This window comes from Oculina patagonica, chromosome 5 (assembly GCF_052425735.1).
Source record: "Oculina patagonica isolate OP01 chromosome 5, crgOcupat, whole genome shotgun sequence".
NCBI classification, from domain to species: Eukaryota; Metazoa; Cnidaria; class Anthozoa; order Scleractinia; family Oculinidae; genus Oculina; species Oculina patagonica.
Window position 1 is genome coordinate 2451039 of NC_135762.1, and position 24473 is coordinate 2475511.

General features: G+C 39.9%; 2 protein-coding genes across 4 annotated transcripts in view; both read left to right on the forward strand.

Annotated features, from left to right (window-relative positions):
* Nucleotides 1-2035: 2035 nt before the first annotated feature.
* The window catches only part of LOC144654677 (nuclear pore complex protein Nup98-Nup96-like), a 29842-nt gene continuing 7404 nt past the window's right edge, over nt 2036-24473 (forward strand). The window contains exons 1-28 of one of the 3 annotated variants that reach the window (XM_078514878.1): nt 2036-2403; nt 2913-2957; nt 3566-3739; nt 4926-5066; nt 5393-5512; nt 6200-6252; nt 6440-6547; nt 7289-7472; nt 7711-7898; nt 8739-8873; nt 9723-9756; nt 9900-10160; nt 10285-10345; nt 10879-11002; nt 11867-11947; nt 12102-12164; nt 12319-12426; nt 12880-13268; nt 14111-14271; nt 15127-15269; nt 15719-15832; nt 16676-16774; nt 17677-17839; nt 18651-19004; nt 19983-20422; nt 21107-21251; nt 21326-21427; nt 21930-22060. In XM_078514878.1, coding sequence (XP_078371004.1) covers nt 2343-2403; nt 2913-2957; nt 3566-3739; nt 4926-5066; nt 5393-5512; nt 6200-6252; nt 6440-6547; nt 7289-7472; nt 7711-7898; nt 8739-8873; nt 9723-9756; nt 9900-10160; nt 10285-10345; nt 10879-11002; nt 11867-11947; nt 12102-12164; nt 12319-12426; nt 12880-13268; nt 14111-14271; nt 15127-15269; nt 15719-15832; nt 16676-16774; nt 17677-17839; nt 18651-19004; nt 19983-20422; nt 21107-21251; nt 21326-21427; nt 21930-22060 — 4182 coding nt within the window. In that variant the 5' untranslated portion in view covers nt 2036-2342. The remainder of the gene's footprint in view (nt 2404-2912; nt 2958-3565; nt 3740-4925; nt 5067-5392; nt 5513-6199; nt 6253-6439; nt 6548-7288; nt 7473-7710; nt 7899-8738; nt 8874-9722; nt 9757-9899; nt 10161-10284; nt 10346-10878; nt 11003-11866; nt 11948-12101; nt 12165-12318; nt 12427-12879; nt 13269-14110; nt 14272-15126; nt 15270-15718; nt 15833-16675; nt 16775-17676; nt 17840-18650; nt 19005-19982; nt 20423-21106; nt 21252-21325; nt 21428-21929; nt 22061-24473) is intronic. The other 2 variants (XM_078514880.1, XM_078514881.1) reach the window with 2 other exon arrangements.
* On the forward strand, nt 22558-23963 carry LOC144653973 (uncharacterized protein KIAA1958-like). Its single transcript, XM_078514108.1, has one exon. The coding sequence runs from the start codon at nt 22704-22706 to the stop codon at nt 23961-23963; it is 1260 nt and encodes a 419-aa protein (XP_078370234.1). The 5' UTR covers nt 22558-22703.

A 24473-nucleotide genomic window follows, 5' to 3' on the forward strand; every position in this document is an offset into this window, starting at 1 on the left:
AAATAGATCAAGATTAAGAGGCGAGCGGCAATTTTTTTCCCATTGTTCCTGCTTTCAAATTTCCTTGTTCCCTTCTTACTCCAGTCCACTGAGGAAAAGTACATTATCCCGAAAAATGCCGCTGATTATTTCAAAAGAAACATCGCTTCCGTCATTCCGTTATTCCTGAAAACCAGGGCCATTACTCCAATTATTCCACTGCAAAAATTTTCGTTATTCTTATTTCATTATTCCTCTTCAGCCCCCATTAATTTTTTTCCGTTAATGCGCGGTTGGTTGATGAGGAGTGGGCGACAGCTCATAGGCCTTATTAACCGATAACATGAAATTTTCAAGACAATTTTAAACATTTTTTCGGCAGTTTGAGTACGACTGAGGTCTTTTCTCATAATTTCTGTTCAGTTGAGCATTACTGACCCAGAAAATTTCATTGCCCAAAAGCAGTAGAGTTTCAACCGTTGCGTAAGATCAGGAGCCCATTACCAGCTATTACCGGTGTCCTAGCGGATTTGGTCCTCTTGGAGTTGTTCCCCCCGGACCATATTCGCTAGCAGATTTGGTCCGGCCTTGCGAATTTGGTCCCCCAGCAAAACTCATATTACGAGTGAAAAAGTAATCAAATTTTCCGTACACTTGGGTTCGTCAACGAAAAAGAGAGAGCAAGTTTTGAGCTATTGCTATCATGACTCTGATTCGTCTCTGATCTGATCCGAATCGTTCGAAAATTGTTCGAGAAAACAAAACTGCATAATCATTGTATTATTAAAGTTGTGTTTATTAGAATAAACGTGGTTGAATTAGCAAAAGTTTTGCGTTTCTTTTTATGTTTTGTTAGGAATTGTGTGTTGCAAATAGAATAAATTACCGAGCATGATTAGACTGAACCCCAAAAATAAAAGTTTTGGTAGGGGAGACCAAATCCGCTATGGCGGGGGGGGGGGGGGGGGGGGAGGGATCATATTCGCTAGCAGATTTGGTCTAGGGGGACGAAATCCGCCGTTACACCGGTAAGATCCAATTTTTCCCAACACAGGGGCGGATTCAGGATTTTTCAAAAGGGGGTGGCTGTTTACCAATATTTTTCTTTACTATATTGTTCAAGCCCCAGTTTATTAATGGGGGAGGGGGTTTTGAGGCTTTCAGGCAGTTTTTTGAAAGTGGGAGTGCAAATTATTTTGGGTCTGAGGCCCATATTTCATGGAGCTGTAGGCTCCATCCCCCTAGGGGGGGTCTGGGGGCATGCCCCCCTCAGAAAATTTTGAAAAGTTGAAGCCTCTTAGACCTGGTTTCTGCAGCTTTATACAGTTGTCAATTAAGTTACTAAACCCATGTTTTTCCTTGATAATTTGGCAAAATATTCTTTCCTCAACTTACTTTGAGTTATATTTTGGAGAAAAAAAAATATAGTTCTCAAAGGCCACGAACTTACAGGAAAGAACAGATATGTTTTTTTCTGCCCACCCAAATGCGTGGAAATTTTTAGCCCTTCGCAAAGTGACCGTTCAGTGAAATCACTCACGCTCGCTTGTGAAATCACTTCGATGCGAAAAAACGGTGAGAAAACAGGCTAAAAAAGATGTAAATGGAGAAGAAAATCATTCCAACAAGGCTAAAACAACTCTTGAAAGCTAAAATGAATCTAATTTTTTAAAATAAGATGACTGACTATAAAAGGTGGATGGACATTGTCCTTATTTTCTTTTTCAATAGGTTTATTTTCATTTTTCTGGTGGATCAAGGGGGTGGCTAGCCACCCAATCCACCCCCCCCCCCCCCTTGGATCCGCCCCTGCAACAGGACTGCAACCTTTCCTTGGGGCAAATGTAAAATACGGAAGACCACTCTTTTAGCTCTATGCGTTTCTTCGTAAATTTTGTTGACTACAAATAGAAACGTAAACCCTCTTTTTCTCAGATTTTGTATAATCGTCGAATTTCTTCCCATGTTCTCCCGCCAAACGAAAGGGACAAAAATTCTGTGACACTATAAAGTAGAGTACACGAAGTAAGTACCGCGCTCATAGTGCATTGTGGGAACTGTCTTGGCGCGTACTGGAAGATTGTGGTTCAAACCAGTTCGTGTTTTCCTGTACTTGTACCTTGTAATATTCCAAAAATACTGTTGCTTAGCTATAAAAAGAGTCTGGATTGAGTACCCTCACATTCAGGAAGACCACTGCTTCACAACAGTGTTTGTTATAATGGATTGCAAAGCGGATATCATCATCTGAACTATTCCTTGTTCTCACACGTGTTGAACGTCAACGAAGTTGATCAATTCGCCATTTATCTGAAGCTATTACAACCGACTTTTAGCTCAGATTGTGTTTATCAGCTATAAAAATGTTTGGATCTTCGACGAATACACCTTTTGGCACTGGCAGCAGCTTTGGAACAGGAACAAGTATGTATGATCGCTAAGTTAAGTCTAAGTCTAAGCTCAGGCTTATGTATAAATTCTTAACGAACCACAAATATGCATTGCTTTACATTGTAACTGACAGCTTTTATACATGTACATGCGAGGTAAACAAGTATAGAAAGATTATCCAGCCTGGATAATACAGAATTGAATATTGGAGCTTCTATTACAGTTTTGGCTCTTTCAGTTTTAAAATCAAAATCTGATTTTCATGAAAATGTGATAATAATTTTCCCAGAAATATCTGTTTTCTTGGGATTCTTTTGGCTTTTTAGTTAATATGCTCGTCTTCATCCAAGTTCTTGGAATAATCAACATATATAGCTTTAAAGGTTGACAGAGATTTCTTCAGACAAAAGTACCAATTCCCAAATAAAACTTTCCGTTATTAAAAGGTCGATGAATTTTTCAAAAAAAGAATCTTGCCATGGGAAATGTCTTCTTGACAGTACATGTACGTGTAGATGTTAACGTGACTGATTTGTTCACAGCTTTTGGAAGTCAGAACACCACAACACAGTTTGGTGCGAGCTCAGGTTGGTTTTTGGAAATCACTGATGCACACGTAAATCACTCAGTCATTCAATCAACAACCAGTCACATAACTGTATATAAAACTCCACCAGGATCGGTGAGAACACTGTCAACTACCGGGTACATTTTGAATCTGAGCTCATAACATGTCTTTTGTCTTGACTTTTGGACAAATTCTTATAACAAGATGCCCAAAAGGTTGTCTCTGATAATTTCCTCAAATGCTTCAGGTTGCTGTTTACACATGTACACTTACATTTTTACCGCTTTGTCAAACTTCTGTTCCTTCCTGTTTCATACACTGTACATGGTGTTCTTTCATTATAAGCTTCAATACATGTTAACAAAACTTACATGCGGGCTTGACAACACAACTCAAATTGTGAATCTCTTCTGGTGTCTATTCTTTATTTCAAGCTTGAAATTCTCCTTACTCTTTCCATTTATTTCTAACATTTCACCTTGGGAGAATTTGATTATCTTTTCCAGACTTCTTTTTGAGATGATCAGGTGCTTTATTCTCAAGACCTGGCTTGATGCTTTTAATGAGAAAATGAAGAATTCATCGTTGCTAAGGTTTCGAAAGTTAATAATGTTCATCTTTCTTCAGGTCTTGGTACAAGTCTGTTTGGAAAGACTCAGACAGGCTTTGGCAGTACGTTCAATCAACCTCAGAGCTCTGGTACCAGTGGATTGTTTGGAAGCACAGCCACAAGCACAGGAGGAAGTTTATTTGGTGGAACAACTACTGGCAGTATCTTTGGACAGCAACCAACATCTCAATGTAAGTGCAGTGTTATTACAATTAACCTTTCAGTTTATGCTTCAAATATTTAAAGATGATTTCCAGTCCGTACTGCGCAGACTCGGGGTTTGTTTTCGTTTTTGTTTTGAATTCGTTGAAACGTTACACTTCGGTGACAGCATACATGAAGTTTTTTCGTCCGCCATTACAGTTCGTTACGTTCAAGAGTTTCCGATGAGCTGAAACGTCGGTTTGAAATAGCGTCAAGGTTCTTCTACTCGTTATTATTTGTTCTGCAAGGATATCTGGCGTTAATAATGAAGAAAAAGGTAAGTTTGTCGCGGAATTTTTAGTTTTGCTTGTAAACATTTCTTCGTGGTGGGCTCACATAAACATTGCAGCCGAGATTGCGCAGTACGGACTGGAATTCATCTTTAATGGGCCTTCTGCAGATAACAGAAACATGGTACAAAATGATCCACCTTGCTAGAGGACAAGCTGAGTACGCACACTGTGACTTCCAAAACAAAGAAGAATCCAGCTTGACTGGTTGTAGTCCCTTTGTTTTGAATGTCCCACACATAGCTTGCTCTTCAACGTGGCGGATGTTGTACCATGTGACTGTTCCAGGGCTTGAGACTAACTTTTTAACTCACTGGTTTACTGGCTAGTGACATGTCAGATTTTACTAGCCAAAAGTAATTTTTCACTAGTCGGGTATATTGATTTCTATCAAGAACAGTTGACTTTTCCGAGTTTTTCACTAGCCAAATGGCTAGTAGGAATGCTAAACCTGGTAGCCAAAACTTAAATTTTAGTAGGGCTAGTTGGCTACCGTTAGTCTCGAGCCCTGTGTTAGGTGCAAAGGATCCATTGCCTTGCAGATTTCCTGTAGGAGTTGGAAGAACCAAATGGAAAGCAAGTTGGTCTCAGGATTTGGGCTGTTTGGGATCAAACCCCTGCTGAGGACGTCATTATATGTTCTGTAGTTGGGCATGATACCATAATCACAAAATCTCTTCACCAAGTTCACAAATAATTAAGTACGAGCAATTTGGGACAACATGACAAAATTGCCAGGGGATAAATGTAACTTGCAACAAACTACATGTAGCAACTGATCAAGGGAGTAGTAGAATAACAATAGCTGTAGTTGTTTCATGCTAGCTATCAAAACTTTGATAATCATTGGTTATTTAACTTACTTTTTGCACTGTTCAAACAGCTTCATTTGGTGGTTTTGGTTCAAGTGGAACAGGTTTGTTTGGTAACACAGCAAAAAGCAGCACAGGAACAAGTGTCTTTCAGACACCTGGCCAAACATCAACTTTTGGTACTGGAACATCGACAGGATTTGGAACAACTGGTGAGTAATTAAACAGCTTTCGTCTTCACGTGATGTACAGGGTTTGTACAGGTCCTGGAAAACCTGGAAAGTACTGGAATTTTATTTTGGTACTTTCCAGGACTGGAAAGTCCTGGAAAAGACTATTGGTCCTGGAAAGTATGCATGCATCACCTTTAGTTATTCATTTGGGAACCCAGTCTTTTGTTTTATTGTTAGCTAAGTTGCTATTATGTAATGTGCTGCATTCATGTTGATACCTTTTATTGCTTATCCTCCTTGTACAGTACACAGTCCTTATCCTGCTATCCTGTCTCGTCTTATTATCTCGATTTTGTTCTTTCTAGGCTCCAGTCTGTTTGGTTCAACTGCAAACAAGGGGACTGGTCTGTTTGGAGGATCAGGTCAGCAGACCTCCTCACTGTTTGGACAAAAGACCACTGCCACAGCTACACCAGGTTTTCAAGGTCAAATTAACAAACTGACCCTTTGAACCCCAGGCTCAAAATAAAAATTCTCCTTACTGAATATCATATATTGCTGCTAATGTTAGTTGTGAGAATTTGGTGCTACTGTACATCAAGACAATCTCTCCTACACAGTTGGGGAAAATCAAATAACTGCCAGTTTTGGCAAATCTTTGTTGAAGCGCTTGAAGAATTTCTGAATTATTTTATCCAATCAAAAACTAGCGTAAGAGCTCACAGGTACTCTGAAAGCCTTCGTATGTAAGGTTGCTTAGCAACTTCTGGGATGAAAACCGCCATCAACTGGCACCAACTGCATCAACTGGCATCAACTGGCACCTGTTCCCCCGACTGTACATGTTGTTGATAATTTTCGCTGCCCTATACGGCTGTGAATAAGAGTCTGACATCGGACACTTGGCGACCACAATTTGTCAATGTCCGATGAAATTCCAACTGTGGTCGGACAGTTGTTTGCTTTCCAGTGCAAACAGTGATGTTCTGCATTGACAATACATTAAATTAGCAGGTTCACATATCGAGCGATACTGTAATATGATGTCCGACCTCACTTTTGTTTTGTCCCATCAGTTTTTGAATGCACTTGGGTGTTCAGAATTTGCTCTGTATCGTGAATATATTTTGTTAACATTTCCTTACGCTGACCAGGTATGTTTTATTTCACAGGAATACTTGGTGCTTCAGGTACTGCAGGCACAGGGACACCAGTGAAGTTTAGTGTAAGTATTTTTGTGTATCACTTTGAGTTCCTGTGAACAACACACAAAAATGATTTATGACAACTACATTTATCAGTAAAGTTTGTTTTTGCTACAGTAAATTTATGATAAGGATGTACACCATGTTTTTTGCTAGTTGCACAATGTAGAGCAGACATTTGAGTGTAAGGCAATGTTTTTCCTTCAGGTTGTCCAAGGAACTGATTCCATGGTCAAGAATGGCATCACCACCAACATCAGCGTCAGACATCAGTGCATTACTGTCATGTCAAATTACGAGAAGAAGAGTATGGAGGTGAGACATGAACCAACCCTTTTATTATAGTTTAGCACGGTTCATCATCTTTCATTGCCGGCACAGTGAGGGGGCACATAGCCAACAGCGCTTCTTTACTTTATGTTACAGCACTTACAGTGTATTGCAAGATACACCCCTTGCAGGAATAGAGGCCACAGGGTCAACTTAGACTCTTACACCCCTTGCAGGATTTAGAGGCCACAGGGTCAACTTAGACTCTTCATTAAGAAATGTTATTTGGGCCATTGAAATGGCTGTATTGTTTCATTTTTTTTTTACTGGAAAAAAACTTTATGTGCACACTATAAATATTTGCTTTGTGGGAGGCCAGGTGGCCTAATGATTGGCGTACTGGACTTCAGATTAAGCGTCCGGGTTCAAGCCCTGGCCAGAGTCACTGTGTTGTGTTCTTGGGCAAGACACTTTACTTTCATGGTGCCTCTCTCCACCCAGCTGTATATTTGGCTACTGGCAAATTTAACCCTGTGATGGACTAGCGCCCCATCCAGGGAGGAGTAGAAGTTCTCCTAGTCGCTTCGTGCTACTGATACTGGAAAAAGCCACTAAGCTCGAACGCAGACTTTACCTTTTTGCCTCTTTTATTTGCTTTATTTATTTTTATTGTTTTCTGAGTTTTGTTCTACAGTGCATTTGTACTGGGTTTCCTCCAGATGTACATGTAATGTGATTTTTTGCTAAATTTATAACAAGATAATATGCTTTCTTTTTAATAAACAGGAGTTAAGAGTGGAAGATTACGAAGCTGGGCGTAAAACTGGAGCTGCTGGCACAGCAGGTTTTTCTGGTTTGTCTACAAGTGGCACAAACACTGGAGGTCTGTTTGGAAATACCTCGACCTCAGGATTCGGCACGTCATCATCATTAATTGGACAAAAACCAACCACCGGATTTGGAACAACAGGTGAGGAAATCCCTAGAAAGTCAGTAACCTCCTAGAAAGGGAAAGTCACTTTTATTACCAATTAGATTTTTTTATGGAGTGTACTGTAACCTTACATTCATGTACCAGTAGTACAATGTACATCATGTTTCTTCATGATTGTCTTGACAAGTTTACACCAAGTATTACTCTATGGCTGTAAAACTACATTAATTTTACATTTTACCTGTAACAGTTTTTTCTTTATGCCTTTTTCCAGGAAGCTTGTTTGGTGCCACTTCCACTGGAACCACTGGACTGTTTGGCCAACAGCAAACCCCAGGAGCATTTGGTCAGAAGCCAGGTGGTCTGTTTGGTACTCCGACATCCAGTACAACTTCAACAGGATTCGGCTCAGGATTTGGTACTACTACAGGTCTCTTTGGACAGAGTACCAGTGGACAAACGGTATGATCAGTGCTTTTTCTGCTGTATAAATAGGCCTTATTTATGATAACCAGCATGTTTGACTTTGCTTTATAATGCAAATTAGGCGCATGATTTCTAAGAGGGCAAACAAGCTTAAATAGACACTTTTCAGTTGGTTTCATTTTTTGTCTGATAACTTTTTCGTAGCGTACTTTGATTTCAGTATTATGGTAAAAACACTCTAAGTTTTACGCATTTTCGGCACTTTCATAAAAAAAGAAAATGGCTTACAAAATTAACAAGTCAAACTATCGAGCAACTTTTCAAACTAACCTTATTAAAATAATGAAATCGTTATCCCATAAGTTGGCTCTAAAATGTGATTTTAGTGCAAATAGTATTTTGACTAACCGATTTCCTGAGAAACGGCATCATTTCTGTGAATGTTTGCCCCAAAGCAGACAACATGGCTTATTTGCATTACAATTATGAAAACCATTGTGGTGGCTATCTTGAATATAGCTTATTGCTGGCACCAATGATTGTTTCACTAAGTCGGGGTTGCCATCAAGCTTTAAGAAAGTAGACAGACATGATTTTTAGCTCGCCTTCCTTGGGTGTTTTCTTTTGGTCATTTTTAAACGTTAACTTGTCTGTCATCTTCGCTGAAGTTGCTGCAACATATAATACTTGTGAATTACTGGCTTCTAAAAATGATAATCCTTTTGGTTTGGACGTAGGTTGCATTAAAGTCAAATTGGCCATTGTGATGACCTTTGAATTCTTGTTTGTTTAAATAAAAGATATTCAAGCTTGCCCCTTGTAGCAGTTAGGTGATTGTTCATTGTTTGTGATGTGTTCAATTTTCTTCACCTTTAGACTGGCCTGTTTGGCGCAACAACGACATCAGCTGGCACTGGTTTGTTTGGAACTCAAAGCACAGGCTTTGGCCAAACCCAGACTGGTACAGGTGGACTATTTGGACAAACAGGGTTTGGATTAGGTCAACAACAGGTAGGATTTGTGTACCTTGGACAGTGTAATAAACAGTAGCACATAAAAGTACTGCTCAATAGCTTCCATTTGAATGGTCGCACATTAGGGTTCGACCACAGTCTTCAAAGTTAGAACTACTGTGTACATCATAATAAACCATACCATAGGAAAGTACTGCTCAGACTTCAAAGTTAGAATCATCCTGTAAAGCATAATAGGCAGCACCACAATAGTTCATAGTTCATAGTAATTTTTCTTGGACAAAAGGCACAATGAGGTTAACCCTATGTGAAGCACCAACCCGTGAAACAAGGCCAGACCAGAACACTGGGAACTCCGTGCCCTACTCTTTGTGATAAGTGTGTGAGTTCTTTTACGTCCCTTGATAACATATAACACTGAAGATACAGGAGACGGGACCTACGGTTTATCGTCCTTTTCCGAGAAGACTAGAACATCTAACCATTTGCAGAAGTTATACAGTATTGCAAAGGCAGCAGTTCTCCTCAGTTATTTTAAGACCCTGAGTGTTGGTACCCAACGAACCCTAGACCTCCTGCAGGGCAGTCCGGCGTTCTACCAACTGAGCTAACTGGTCGGCGGTCAAAACTGGTCGGCGGTCACATTCATGAAAGTATGGTAGTGCTCAATAGCTTTCATTTGAATTGTTACATACTAGGGTTTCATCCAAAGACCGTAAAGTTGGAATTGTCTTGTAAAGCATAATAGGCAGTACCACATGAAAGTACTGCTCAAAACCGGTAGCTTCCATTTGAACGGTCACACACTTCTTTTTTTATCTACCGACTTAACTTTAGAACCAGATTACAATGTTAAAGTCTGAAAACTGAATTTTATTCTTTGCAGCAGGCAACAGCTTTTGGGACCAAACCATTTGGAAGTAAGTATCTAGTATACAATTTTTCCATTACATAATATTTTGTAATGTGTGTGGCAATTGAACATTTTCAATATCCTAGGTGAATACAGGTATACATGTAAGGAAACATCTACAATAACGTCTTTCTGTTTTTTTTTTTTTAGCAGGCCTAGCAACTGGAACAACAGGCAGCTTGTTTGGTACACAGAATAAACCGCAAACAGGATTTAACTTTGGTGCCAGCACTGGTCTAGGGACAAGTGCTTTTAGTGCTGCGACAAGCCAGCCTGGAGGCTTGTTTGGTACCAAACCTACTGGGTTTGGCACAGGGACGGCGTTTGGTAACAGTGCTGGCACAGGACTCTTTGGAACCACAGGGCCCCTAGGTACAGGGACAGGACTGAGCACCGGGACGCTTGGAACTGGTCAGTAACTGATTTGTTTATAATTTAAAATTTATAGCAATTTTACGGCAGGGATTTCCCTGCCAAAATATATTATTTATTTCCAATGGTCACTGCTTTTTCTCCTTTTTATTTATCCATTCAGGTGCCTTTGGAGCTTTGGGCTCTCAACCAACAACCGGGCTTGGATTAAGTGCTCTTGGAGGGTAAAGTGATATCTTTTAATAGTTAACTAAAGGAAACTACATTCTACTTTGATTTAACTCAAACTCTGAACTCTACCACAAGACAACCCAGGAGTACCAATTCTGTAACAATTTTTCATTGTAGCAGCTTTCTCTGGGTTTCCCCCTTCCTGAGAAAAGGAAAAAAAAAAACATTAAAACCTCTCTATAATGGCTAGGATTTTTCATCCTGACAATGCTACAGTTATAAATATTTCTGACTCAAGTTTTAAAATAGCTCAAGAGCAGCCACCTCTTCGCGTGGCCAGTTAATTCTGCCTGAGGGTGCCCATGTTATAATTATTATGTTACGTTATGTAATTTAAATCTGATTTCTATTTGGTAATAAAACATGTGTTGTTGTAAAGAGGTTTAACTGTAATAAGAAGGAAATGTCCCTTTCCTTTATTTTTTTTGTTTCAAACCAATATTTATTTAGGATTTGAGACCTGTGCACTTTGTAGAGGTACATTGTATATTTGATAACAATAATTTCCTTGTTTTCAATCTAACAGCAACCAGAATACAGCACTGAATGCTTTACAACAACAACAACAGCAACAGCTACTGGAGCAGCAACTTCTGATCCTGTCCAACTCACCATTTGGTGATTCACCTCTCTTTCGTAATTCATTACTGGTAAGTGGAAAAGGTAATTGATACATACCTATTTGCACCTTGCTATAAAAATTATGTGCTTGTGAGAGGCGCGGTGGCCTAATGGTTAGCGCCCTGGACTACGCTGTGTTGTGTTGTTGGGTAAGACACTGCTCTTACAGTGCCTCTCTTCACCCATGTGTATAAATGTGTACCAGGGAAATAATGCTGGGTGGGGGTGGGTGGGGGTACCCTGCGATGGACTAGCATCCCATCCAGGGAGGAGTAGAAATATTCCTAGCTGATTAATGCTATTGAAACCGGGATAAGCTCCGGCATTATGTGCCACTTGGCTTGAGGCTTCCCATTTTTATGTTTCATGGTAAGCACAGTGGCATTATTGCTAAGCTGTTGGATTTGGGATTAAGAGGTCTAGGTTTCTGCACTGACAGGGATGTTGCTAAGGGCCAGCTGCCAGCTAATTTCACTAGCTGAAAAAGAACTTAAATCCGGCTGAAATTTCACATGAAAACAAAGACTTAGGAAAACTTTTAGAGCTGCCAAGGCCAGAAAAGCCAGCTAGGCTTGTTGATGAGCTGGCTTTAGTTAGTGTTTTCTTAGCTACAATCCTGCACTGACTGGGTTCCCTAGAACAAGACGATAGCATCAAAATGTTCCTCCCACACATTTGTACCAACAAACTGTTAGCAAAGGGCAACCTGACAAGGCTAGGGGTATATGAAGCTTGATGGATTAGTGCTGCCAGTCGCTTCTTGCTTCTGACAATAAACTCCATTTAGCTGGGCTCAAAGGTTACTTTACCTTAACCATTATTTTTTATAAATAAAAGCAACCAGACTGAAGTAGGTGTAACAAAATGTTTTTAATTTGTTGTTAATTTCTCAGGAGAAGACCAGGCCCGAGAGAGGGTCAAGTTCTACATCAACTTCACTGACTAGGACCTCCACCACTCCATCACACTACAAGGTTGGGTGCTATGTGTCATAAAGTGTAGACCATTTTAGTCTAAACTAAAATAAATTATACTTGTTATTTGGTGTGGTAAATAAATTTGAACATGTTATTTATTTAATTGAGAAAAAAGTTAAATCTATTGTTTTGTTTCCACTCTTTTTGCCAGGTGTCTCCTCGCCCTGCAGCAAGAATAAAACCAAGACCAATCAATAACCACACTATGAATAAGGTTAGTCTAGCCAAGACGATTGCTTTTCTTTTTAACTTTATTTTTACTCTTTGCGATTTTGTGATTTTTAAGTAAAAATTTAAAACATTGTGATATTATTTTGCTGTTGAACTTTCATTGTTGTATGTTTAACTTGTGTTGTAATATTTTGCAGTCCAAGCTGTTTGAAGGTCTGGAAGAAGACTCAGGATTAAGTCCTGACACATTTGTGCCAAGGAAGAACATCAAGAAACTTGTTTTAAAACCCAAGTCAGGCAGAGAGGTGTGTAATGCATTGTAAATTACTGAATTTAGAGAATAAAGTTACTTCTTTGAGCTGTTTGATTGTTTAATGCACAACAACATTGAAAAGGAGTTCAAAGTAAAAGGTGTTCAAAAAAAGAGAAGATTGTACATGAAACACTGGGGTAGATGTTAATTTACCTCAGGTTTTGCAGTCTTGTAATCTGGAGAAAGTAAAGAAATTGACCTTCATTCTACTGACAAATTTACTAAAATTAAGAAAGGACAGAACATATAAGTTAACTATTGCCTGGAGAAATTGTTTACTTTCATCCAAGCAGCAACAAAAAAAGGAAGAAAATGTGCACAGATGTTTGCATAATCTGATGTACCTGAGGCTGCAAACCACTTAAGGCTTGCATTATTATGTAATCAAAACGTTGTATGAAGTACTTTATCAACAGTATTATCTTGTGTTGTTTCATCTTTCCAGGATTCACCCTTGTCAACTGTTGACACTACCAGAGTCAAACTTCATTCCTTGGAGGGAGATGACGACTTAGCAGTGACCAGCTCACCTTTCCCTCCCTCCCCTCCCCCATCACAAGGTACATCACCTATGAGGAGCTCCACTGTTGCCGTTGAAAACGAGGATAGTGGCAAAGCTGCTGACGACAGGGTCAATACTAGTGACGGAGTCAGTCCAATGGGAGTGAGGTTCTCACGTGCTACAGGACATGAATCTGCAGACACTACTATCTCAGAGTTGAATGTCCGTCGCATAACAAGGAGAGAAGAAGATGAGGAAAGCTTAAGGAGTTCTTTGGTTGTTGAAGATGGCTCTTCTCAGACTAGCGAATTGTGTGGTGTAATTCTAAGAAGGTGAGAATATCCACAATAATTAATTGTATGACTTGTTTTCAAGTTCAGGTTTGAATTTTATTAAATGTCCAGCTAAACTTGCAAAGGAGGTGGTGTTGTGTTGTTATAGAGATATCTTTCTGCATGTTCGATTTTTCTCTCACTCCAGAAAAGTCTGAGATCTTGATTGATAACATAACTCCACAGAAATATATGTTCAATGTCCCAGATTGGTTGTTTTACTTTACATGTACTGTACATGTTCAAAATAGCATGGTCTATCCAGAATTAATTTTATTTTAGTGACACATGGTTTAAAAAGTGAGTTTCATCATCACCTTGAAAAATAATTGTTTTCCCCAGTGTTTGCATCTTATTTGAAACAAGCTTTACATGTTTTCCTGCTAAAAGTATCCCTTAATAATATGGAGATTTGTTTGACTGACCTATCAGAATGCTGCAAAGCAAATAATGTGAAAGAGGCTACTCACAATCCGTTCGCTTTGCTTTGCGTACAGTATTCGCTAAAATTATCAAAATCCATGGCTGTTGGCCTCTGTTTGCTTCAAGGCAAATCAAATTGCTTCCTTCTACAATGTAGCTCGTTAAAAAGGTCATAAAATTATGAAAGTTGCTCTAATAATATTTCTGGTATCCACATGTAATGAGAGGAAAAAGGCTGTTTGTTTAATTTTTTGTTGCAAAGCTTTATAGCATGTACAAGTACCATATAATTATATGTATATGTGCATGTTTGTTAATTGTTTTTAATGACAATGGTGTGTTGTGTGAAATCTTTTTGCTCATGATATTTTGAATGTTTTGTCCCCAACTATATAATAATTTTAATTTTATCACTTCAGATCAGAATATTACACCATACCTCCACTGACAGAACTCAACCAGAAGATTGACAGCAATGGGGATGTGTTTGTTGACGACTTTGTTGTTGGACGAGAAGGTTATGGCAAGGTTAAGTTTTACGGCAGGACCAATGTGGCTGGTCTGAACTTGGATGAGATTGGTGAGTGTGCCGCATGTCATGGCCACTTTTTGCTGATCAACTCTTCTAGCATTGAGAGTCCCTTGTAAGAAATAAGAGTGGTACACTGTACACAAACTTGTCAAAAAAATACTTTTTAGTCAGTGATACAGTGTACAAGCCACTCAGAGAACAAATACAGAGTTCTTCTGATAGGAGTTAAACCCCACGACCTTTCAGACACCAGTTGGACACATTTGTCACTGAGTTACGGAAGACTCGTGTGTCTACATACATTTGTATACTGAGCTTATCATTTGCCATCATGAATATCTTTTAAATTCATGTACCGGGGGGGCGGAGAGACCGGGGGGGGGGGGGGGCGGACCGACGGCGTGGGGACGGCCGGACCCGAAGTGCACACGGAACGGCCGGGGGGACAGAGCAGACGGAAGGGGGAGTCGGGGACGGAGGCGCGGGAGGGCCGGAGCGCAGGGAGGGGGGCGGACGACCACGTGGCGGGCCGACGCGAACAAGGAGTGAGTGCGCCGGCGCGGGGGGGCGGGGGAGCGGCGAGGGGGCGTATCGGAAAATAGGTACATATATTTTCCATTTTGTGCCAGCTATGGTTGATTCCTGAAGTTGTAACTGAGTCTACACTGTACGCTGAAAAAAACTGTTAGTTTTCAAAAAGGCTGAGGCCTTATCCAGAACTGAAATAGAATAGTAGTTGATTCAAGTTACATGTTGTGTAAAATGAGTGTAGTACATGCAGTTTACATGCCTGTTACAGTGTACATACATGTACATGTAGGTGCTGTAGTGCACACAAGTGGTACTATTCAATGTAGTTTCTTATAATTATATTTCACAAATTAAATTTTTTGTCTTCATTAGTATTCTTCAGGCGCCGTGAGATAGAAGTTTATCCTGACACATATCCTAACAAGCCACCCGTTGGGGAGGAACTGAACAAAAAAGCTGAAATCACTTTGGAGAAAGTCTGGCCAAATGACAAGACTTCACACAAGCCAATCACAGTAAGTTAGAAATGTTACGTTCTATAAATCAAGGGAAATAAATTTATGATCATGCAATTAAAGCTTCTTTCATTCAAATACATTTATGCAAATTGATTCATTTGAAAATTGAAAGTGTCTTCATTTTATTGTATTATGAGAGATTCTTCATATTTTCTTTTCAAGTTTCAAGTGCACTGATGTAGAAACCTTTGATTTCCAGTCCCATATTTGCTTTTGGACAGTTGTCAATGTTGTCCTTTTAAGCATGCAGCTATGCAGCTATGCATGCTCATTTTGTGTTTGTAAATAACAGTAAATAACAACATTTACTGGTAACATGAAACCTAACTTTTAAAGCAGCATGATGCAATTACATTGCATATCCAAGGCAAAAAGTCTTTTGTTAAAAGAGTATGAGTTAGCAAGTTTCCCAGCCTGATTTTGTGTTGTGCATGACTTATTCACAGAGTCCAGAAAGACTGAACCTTCTTGGATGGCAAAAGAGAGTTGAAAATGCCACAGCAAAGCTTGGAGCCAGCTTTCTTGATTATGATCTGGATAATGGAAACTGGGTGTTCACAGTAAGTTAGCCAAGTCATCAATACTACACACTAACACAGCTTGCGTGCAAAGATTTTATCATCATAAGGATTGTCTTTGATGTGTTATTTAGCTGTATGACTGTGTTCGTAATAGAAAGTGATGCATAATGGTCATCTCTCTCAATGTGTACACTGTAGTTCCATAAATTATCCATACCAAATGACCCCCACCCCTCTGGAAAAAGTTTTTGGCCTTTGAGACCTCCCCCACCCCCACGAATTTCAAATCCCTTCTGTGCGGGGAGTATGGAGATGTTCTGGAACCACACAATGTGATCAGAAAGACAAATTTTCAGTCAGTGACATAACAAAGCTTGTAGAATAATTTAAATGTCAGTTTTTCCCCAACAGGAGAAAAACGGGTGATCTTCTACATGTTTATACTGTTGTTGCTCCCACAGCAAAGCTATAGAGCATAATGATGTACTTAAAATCATATGTTCAACTCCCTTTGGAAGAATGTTTTTAGTACACACAATGAACAGTTTTTAGTGCACACAACATTCAGTCAATTCTCTTTTAAAACAGACACCGTCGGGACCTGCTTCCACTATCTGTCTTAGAGAGGTGTCGGTCTTACAGGGGCTTAAAAATGGCAGTGACTGGACCAACACCAGATGTCTGTCTTGTAGAGGTGTCCGTTTAGAGAGAGTTCACTGTATGTATATGTTGTTTCCTTTTTTTTTTTTCTTTTTTAACTCATTATCATGCTTCACCCAAAAAAAAGGAAAAAATGAACCAAGGATAAAATTGAACCACAACATATACATGCACCTTTCACTATCTGAAGCATGTGTTAATCCACACTTTGTTTGTTTACAGGTAGAGCATTTTACCAGGTATGGAATGCACCAGTTTGTGGACAATGATGAGCAGGATGCAAAGAAACTGAAAAGACCTCCAATCAAACCACATTTACAGGTAACATTACATGTAGTTATTGTCATTTGGGGTTTGGAGGTGCAGTGGCCTAATGGTTAGTGCACCAGATTCCGGATGGAGTTGTCTGGGTTTGAGCCCTAGTTGTTGAGAGGGTGATAACGCTATCCATTGGATAAATCACTATCCATCAGATGGCGAAGCCGGTTTTGTATCATAGGACTCACTGGATAACGTTCTATCCATTGGATAGCTTGTTCAGGGCTTGAGACTAACTTTTTAACTCACTGGTTTACTGGCTAGTGTACATGTCAGATTTTACTAGCCAAAAGTAATTTTTCACTAGTCAGGTATATTGATTTCTATCAAGAACAGTTGACTTTTCCGAGTTTTTCACTAGCCAAATGGCTAGTTAGGAATGCTAAACCTGGTAGGCAAAACCTAAATTTTAGTAGCCTAAATTGGCTAGTTGGCTACCGTTAGTCTCGAGCCCTGTCGCTATCCAATGAATAAGTGTGAACAAAAAAAACTACGCTATCCGCTGGATAGTGATTTATCGGGTGGATAGCGTTATCCATCCTTTGAACAACCGGGGCCAGATAGTGAAGTAGGTTTTGTATCATGGTGATCCACTGTATAGCGATTTATCCAGTGGATAGTGTTAGTTGAACAACTGGGTACATGTGTTACTGCCGGGAAATTTTTTGGGTAACCCAATGATGGACTGGCATCCCATCCAAGGGGGAGTAGAAATACTCCTAGTCACTTCATGCTACTGAAACGGAATAAGCTCCAGTCTGATGGGCCACTAGGCTGGAACGCAGACTTTACCTTTACCAACCGTTTTTACTTACCATATTAATATTTTACAGAGCTGTCTTCATTGAACTGCACTGAGTCAATTACTGTTAATAAATCAACTAAAGTTCTTATTTTCTTGGCAGGATGTTGGTGATTCTGTAGAAAAAGAAAAACAGGAAATCTTCAGACATCTACAAGAAAAGAAACTGCAGCTTGAAGCTTATGAGAAGGAAAAGCAAAGAGCTGCTCTGTCCTTACGTGACCAAGACAGTGACATGGCTGACATAGATCATGAAACATTTCCTGGTACATTGTACTAGAGATAATTAGACTGTTTTAGTTTATTTGTAATGATGTGACATGAAATATTTATCACCAAAACACTGAGCAGTGTGTTGGCTATTTACAAAATGTTTATGGAAAGCTGGTCAAAATCAGCTAAACTACAAATTTTCTACAAACCACCATCATTTATATCTAAGAGGCACCTCATAGAAGGAGAACATGTTTTATTAATCATACTTGCAATGATTTGTCTTTCGAGGTTTTGTCAGCAAAGAAAAGGAACGTTGTTTTGGTCAAATTACATAAAAATCATTAATTCGAGTTAATTTAGTTAATTAAAGAAAGAGACATCTAAATTTAGCAGCACAAACTGATGAACAGTTCGTTAAGTTTTTTTATTTAAATATGATGTATTATGAATACAAGTAAATTGTGATTGAAAAACTTTAAATATTAATATGCTCAATTGTAATGTTATCAATCCTTTAAATATTACTGTAAAATTGTCTATGAACAATTTCTAAAAATTAAATATCATTCAATGTGTTAGCTGTACTGAAATGGAAATAAAAGATTACATAACAAAAAACCCTAATACATTTAGCTTCCAAAAATTATTGCTGGCTTGCAACCACGTGACAAAGTGGCCATGTTGGTGTCAAAACAATGAAATAAATTGTCGAAAAATTTGCATGTTAAAAAAATTAAAAACCCAGTGGGGGGAAACGCTTTGTTCTTGTCCCCCAGCATGGCTGCCATGAGGTCAGTTGCAAGCCAGCAAATGAAACTACGTAGTGATGACAAACTACTGTAATTGTTAATTTTCTCTCAGAGGAGATGCTTGAAGAAGCAGTAGATGGAGAAGGTGACTTTGACGGAGAAGAACTTGATAGTTCGCCTGCCAGTCACCAGCTTGCGACAGCCCTGGGAATGAACGCCCAGCGGATCCAGGTCATGAAAGCATCATTCTTTGCCGACCAGTCACAACTGTCATCACACCTACCCAAAGATGCCCCTTCTGTGGACAAGACTCTTTTTAGTGGATCATTAGGGAAAGCTGGTCATTTAAAGAGTTCTGTGTACCCTGCGGCCATGCCATTGGGTCCTTTGCTGTCTCCCAAGGTCCAGCGCCATGTGGATGACACAGGACAGTTCTCTCAGTCATTGTTTGGAAGTCCTAAAATAGGTAATTTATTTTGGAGTTGCCCTCAAATAACGTGACAGTTTTAGAAAGCCATAGAGAGTCTACTGTACTTGTACATGCTGACACTGACAAAATAAATTAACTGCTCACTCAAGGATTTAACATTCAGTCAGGGTCAGGATCAACTCTGCATGTACTCAAGATGTCTGCCCTCTTCTTGCATGCTGGGAAAAAAACCCACTCCCTTCTGAAAAAGTCCTTTGGAGAAAAAAAAATTCACCAAAAGGCTTGCTTGCTACATGGCTGTATACAGCTCTTAAAAATGCATGCATGCCATTTTGTGATTTTTTTCCAAAGGACCTAAATCCACCCAGGCATACAATTTGTACGAATGGGTATTAGCAAATTGTTAGGAAAAACTGACTATATACAGGAGCCACGTACATGCGATGAACTAGCATCCCATCCAGGCACAGAAGCAGTAGTCCAATTCACTCCATACTGTAAAGAATGGATTAACATGTGTAGGCGCCAACACTGAAGGCTGTCCTCAGGATAATTTACCTTCACTTTTTACCAAACAGTGCATTTTTGCATTGAATATTCAAGCAATAAAGGCAAAAATAAAGTTCCCAAAAAGACCTCATAGCATGGGCACAGTTTAACACAGTTAAGAAGAACCTATCGAAATTTTAGCTCTTAAGTTGACCCCACGAGAAAAAAAACGAATTTGAAGTCCTCCGTATTTAAGTTGAAATGGACGTTTCACGTCAGTTCAAAACAAAACAACACGCGTTTTAAGCTTTTCTTACAAGGTGTGACATTAGATTTCTCAAGAATGGTTTAAAACTTAATAGCGGGGTCAATTTGAGAAATGAATTGCAGTGAGATGTTTCAAATGGTATACAAGATGTTACTTTGCTATGGGTAGATTTTTGGTTATTAAATTGTGCACTTATTGCTCGAACCTTGAGCGGAATGCGTCTAAAAATGCTTTGTTTCTATTTGTCCATTTTACAGGGGTCTATCCTCTCCGATACCCTGGGGTTCATGACATCACCCCGGCTGCTCCATCTTCACCAATTATGCTTCCAAGTGCCATTGGTACTGCAATGGACATTGGAATTAAAGTCGTAGGAGCCCGCAATCAGTTTGGCTTAGTTCCTAAAAAGGATTCCCTTGTCAATGGTAAAGAAAACCTCATTGCCGATGCAGGCCTGATGATGGGACGCTCTTTCCGTGTAGGGTGGGGGCCAGGGTTTGTGTTGGTCCATAGCGGTACTCCTCTGGGGAAACAACAGACAAAGCCTGCTGCCACTACCCACTCCTCCCTGCCAGGAGATTTCTTGACACCAAAGCTAAGGCCCACTAGCAGTGAAGGGTCACCATCATTTGGTGTGACGCTAGAGAAACTCAATGTGGATTCACACTTTACTCATGGAAGCAGTGATACTCTGTTGGTAGGAAGTTTCATTTTGAAGTGCTGTTTTTCTGCCATCCCATTTGTCAGCAGAAAGGCTAATTAATTGGTTACGATTTATCAGGCCGTTTTGTCGGCAACGATAAATCGGGAAGCGACTTGGTGTGTGTGTACGGCGGCTATCCGATGCGCGCGCGACTCTAGTGGTAATGGTTTGGTCCGACAGCTTGGCTGATTTGAAAAATCTATGGCCGCTGCATAGAATTTCGCATGTCGGACCCGAATTTTAAACGCAACTGCTTCAAAAAAAAAAAAAAAAAAAAAAAAAAATAGACGCAAAACCAATTATATTTGCAATACCTAAACTGAAAACGAACCAGCTAATCTAATACGTACCATTTTCTTTAAAAAAGTTTATAAAAACGTTTTGACTATTTTTATCATGTACAGTGCTTGCACCGTACATATACCGATTCGTTTCCTGTTTGGTCGTGGCCGACAAATCGTAGCAAGTAAATTATCTTAAAAGGTGGATTTTTCAAAGAGTTTTGTTTGGGAGTGTAGTTAAGATAGATATAATGCAAATCCCACAACATAAACTTCATTTCATCCTGTAGGAACATTAGTTCAGCCTACAATAAATTGATTCGCTCCATATCTTTAGTTGTACAACTTTTACAACAAAAATCTGTTCTTATAAACTTATTTACTGGTCCATTTCTAGGCACAACATCAGTCCGTACTTGAGGCAGAGTTACAGCACGCTGTGGTCTCTGTTGAAGATGGCTGTCCATTCTTTCAACCCTCCACTGATGTCAAAGCATTGCATCGCCATGCTGAAGTCGCCCGGAGGAATAAGGATGTCATAGGTAATAAACAGGTCAAAAAGTGATTTTGTGTAAAGACATGGAAGGGAGATTTATGCGTTACTTGTTATTTGTAGACTCAGGACCACTGCGAGAAGCAGCAGAACAGATTTGTTTGGTTTGGGATCTGGTTGTTGCTCTCTGGGGAAGACTGAAAGAAGACAGTGATGATGAAGAAGGTAAGCCTGCTATTTGTGTAATTTCTGGATTGTTTAAAGTCGAAGTGTACCTCATAATGGCCGTTTTCACACTAGAAGATGGCCAAATCGTCTAGACAGACAAGTCGTCTGACGATTTGTTCGTCTAGTGTGAATTTAAGACGGCTTTTTGACGACTTGTCCGTCTAGACGAATTGTCCATCTTCTAGTGTTAAAACGGCCAATAAAAGGAGCCAAAAACCGCACTTGAAATGCATCCGCACGTGACTGATACTTTGACTGCTCCGCCCACCAGACTGAACTTGGTTTCTGATTGGTCGAGCAACAAGAAAGCCAACATAAAAATGTCAAAAACTAATCAACAACTCGCGCGCTGGCAAAGTCTCGCAGTAATGTCGGTCTAACCTCATTCCCAGGGTCTCTCTCGCTCTGGGGGGTGGGGGGGGGGGGGAGACCTTGGTAACGAGGTTGATGTCGGTCTACCCCACGTTTCCTGGTTAACGAGTGAAATATACTTTTTTAGGTGATCCCAGAGCCGAAGAAGACAGAGAAACTTATCAGAGTCGCGTAGCAAGGAAAGCAGCTTTGTCAAACTGGCTAGCTGAAGCTGCCAAGGAAAGAATCTCCCAGGAAGTAGATGCAGCAAATTTTCAGGTACTTTAACTTTAGAAGACCGGCAAAAGACCAACACAATTTTTGGGTTTTCTGTGGTCAGGAAAAAGTCGGGGACAACGATATTTTTTTCATGGTCATCAAAGAACATGTCGCAGAATACTTTAGTCAAGAAAATAATTAAGTCTCGCTCAACGTTGTAGAAAGTCGAACATTGTTAACTTTCTTTGTTCACTCAGCACAGTTCAGTAGCAAATAATGCAAATTGAATTACCTTAACATTTTGGTACGCTCGGCAACCAACCGGTCACTTAAAAAAGAGTAAATACGTGGAAAATTAAGAGAACACTGAAGGCTTTCGAAAAATAGCTTCGCTTAGTTACAGTTACCTTCAGCGAAAATTCGTTTTTAGTCGGTAAAAGTGAAGAGTCTTTCTCCCTTGATGGTTAAAAACCTTTATTTCTTTAATGACGATTAGACTTGCGCTTGCTTTATACTGTCGCTTCTTATAAATAAAGCAGTTATTTATCTGATTATTATATACTCAACAAAATACCGCGTTTTTGATTGGTCAATGACGAATGCATAAATAGGTTATAGAGTGCAAATTGGGGTTATAGAGTGCAATACAGAAGTTGCTATGGAAACACCGGGGAAGCGCCAAATTTGAAAACCAAATTAAAAAATGGCGGACAGCCGGTTTGCTTTGTCAAACCAAAATATCGTCGAGCAACTTAAGGAAAATGCGAGAAACAAAAACACGTTGAAAGCTACACAGACCTGGTTGAATGTTTGGCAAACATGGGCAACAGAGAGAAAAGTAAACCCAAAAATGGAAGAATACGAGCACGAACAACTCGATGAGATGTTGCAAACCTTCTACACAGAAATACGCACAAAAGACGGGTTTGAATACGAACCTGAGAGTTTAAAATCCATGCTGGCAGCCCTTGACCGCTATTTAAAAGAACACGGCTACAAGTACTCGATAATTAGAGACCGAGAGTTCCACCAGTCCAAATTGGTACTTGAAGGAAAAGTGAAGTGTCTCCGACAGCAAGGAAAAGGCAAAAGACCCAACGCCGCGAACGCACTGACAACCGAGGAAGAAGAAATGCTATGGAGTGAACAAAGTCTCGGTGACTGCAGCCCAAGAGTTCTTTCCCAGACGATGTGGTGGCTCTTGACTCAACATTTTGGCCTGAGAGGAAGACAGGAACACCACTCAATGGAAGTCGAGGACTTTAGTTTTTGTGTAGACGACAGCGGCACAGAGTACGTCACATTTAAAGAGAATCCTACAAAAACGAGGCAGGGAGGACTTAACACAAAACATCGTAGTGTTCTGCCAAAAATGTTCGCTACTGGCGGTCAGAGATGTCCCGTTGAGTTGCTGAAGCAATACCTCAGTAGACGTCCTCAAGAGCTGCGAGAAAAAGGTCCTTTTTACCTTGCCATAATTGAAAACCCCAAAACAAATGTTTGGTACAAGAAGCAGCGCCTTGGCGTAAACAGTATCGACAACATGATGAAGAGCGTTGTAAAGAACACAGCTCTGGAGAAAAGCAAGAAGAGATTGACTAACCACAGCGCAAGGAAGACGGTTGTGAAGAAACTGAGGGCAGCAAGCGTCGAGAGGCAGTCGATAATCCAGGTGACTGGACACGTAAGCGAGAAATCTCTTAACGACTACGATGAAGGTAGCGAGAAGGAACAGCAACAACTCTCCAACATTATCAGCATGCCTCCACAGTCAGCAGCTTCGAGCAGTTTCGCAGGTGTACCCGCAATGCCGTCTTTTCCCGCTACAACTTCAAGAGGTGAACAGGTGAACACAAGCAGCCATGCTTACACCGTGAACAATTTTCACAACTGCCAAGTCACATTTAATGTGATTCAAGGACAGTGCACTTCACCTAAGTCTGTGAATCCGAATGCTATTTAGTTAGTCCGATTGAGATTAAAAACATTCAGGATCATTTGAAAAGAGATAAGTGAACCAGTATTCTTGTCGCTTTTAACAACTGAAATTTAGCTTTTTGAGTTCAGCTTGTAAGCGTATATTTTCTCAGAAACTTTTCAAAACTTCACGCTTGATTTGCCTTGTCACAACATGATATTTTTTGATTGGTTCAAATAAAACATGTGAGCATTTGGGAAACCATTGAAGCGTTTCATGAGGTACGCATGGCGTGCAAATAGCGCGACGCAGTAATTTTTGTTGAGTACATAATAAATAAAAAATCGTATGAACTTGCTCGTGCATTACGTGATTTATGGTCACTCGTGATGTTTTAAAAGTTCTCAAATTGCACTCGCCTACGGCTCGGGCAATTTTGAGAACTTTTAAAACATCACTCGTGCCCATAAATCACGTAATGCACTCGCGTTCATACGATTTCCTGTACGTATCATGAATAGATAAAGATATTTACTTCGCGGCATGGCTTGTTTG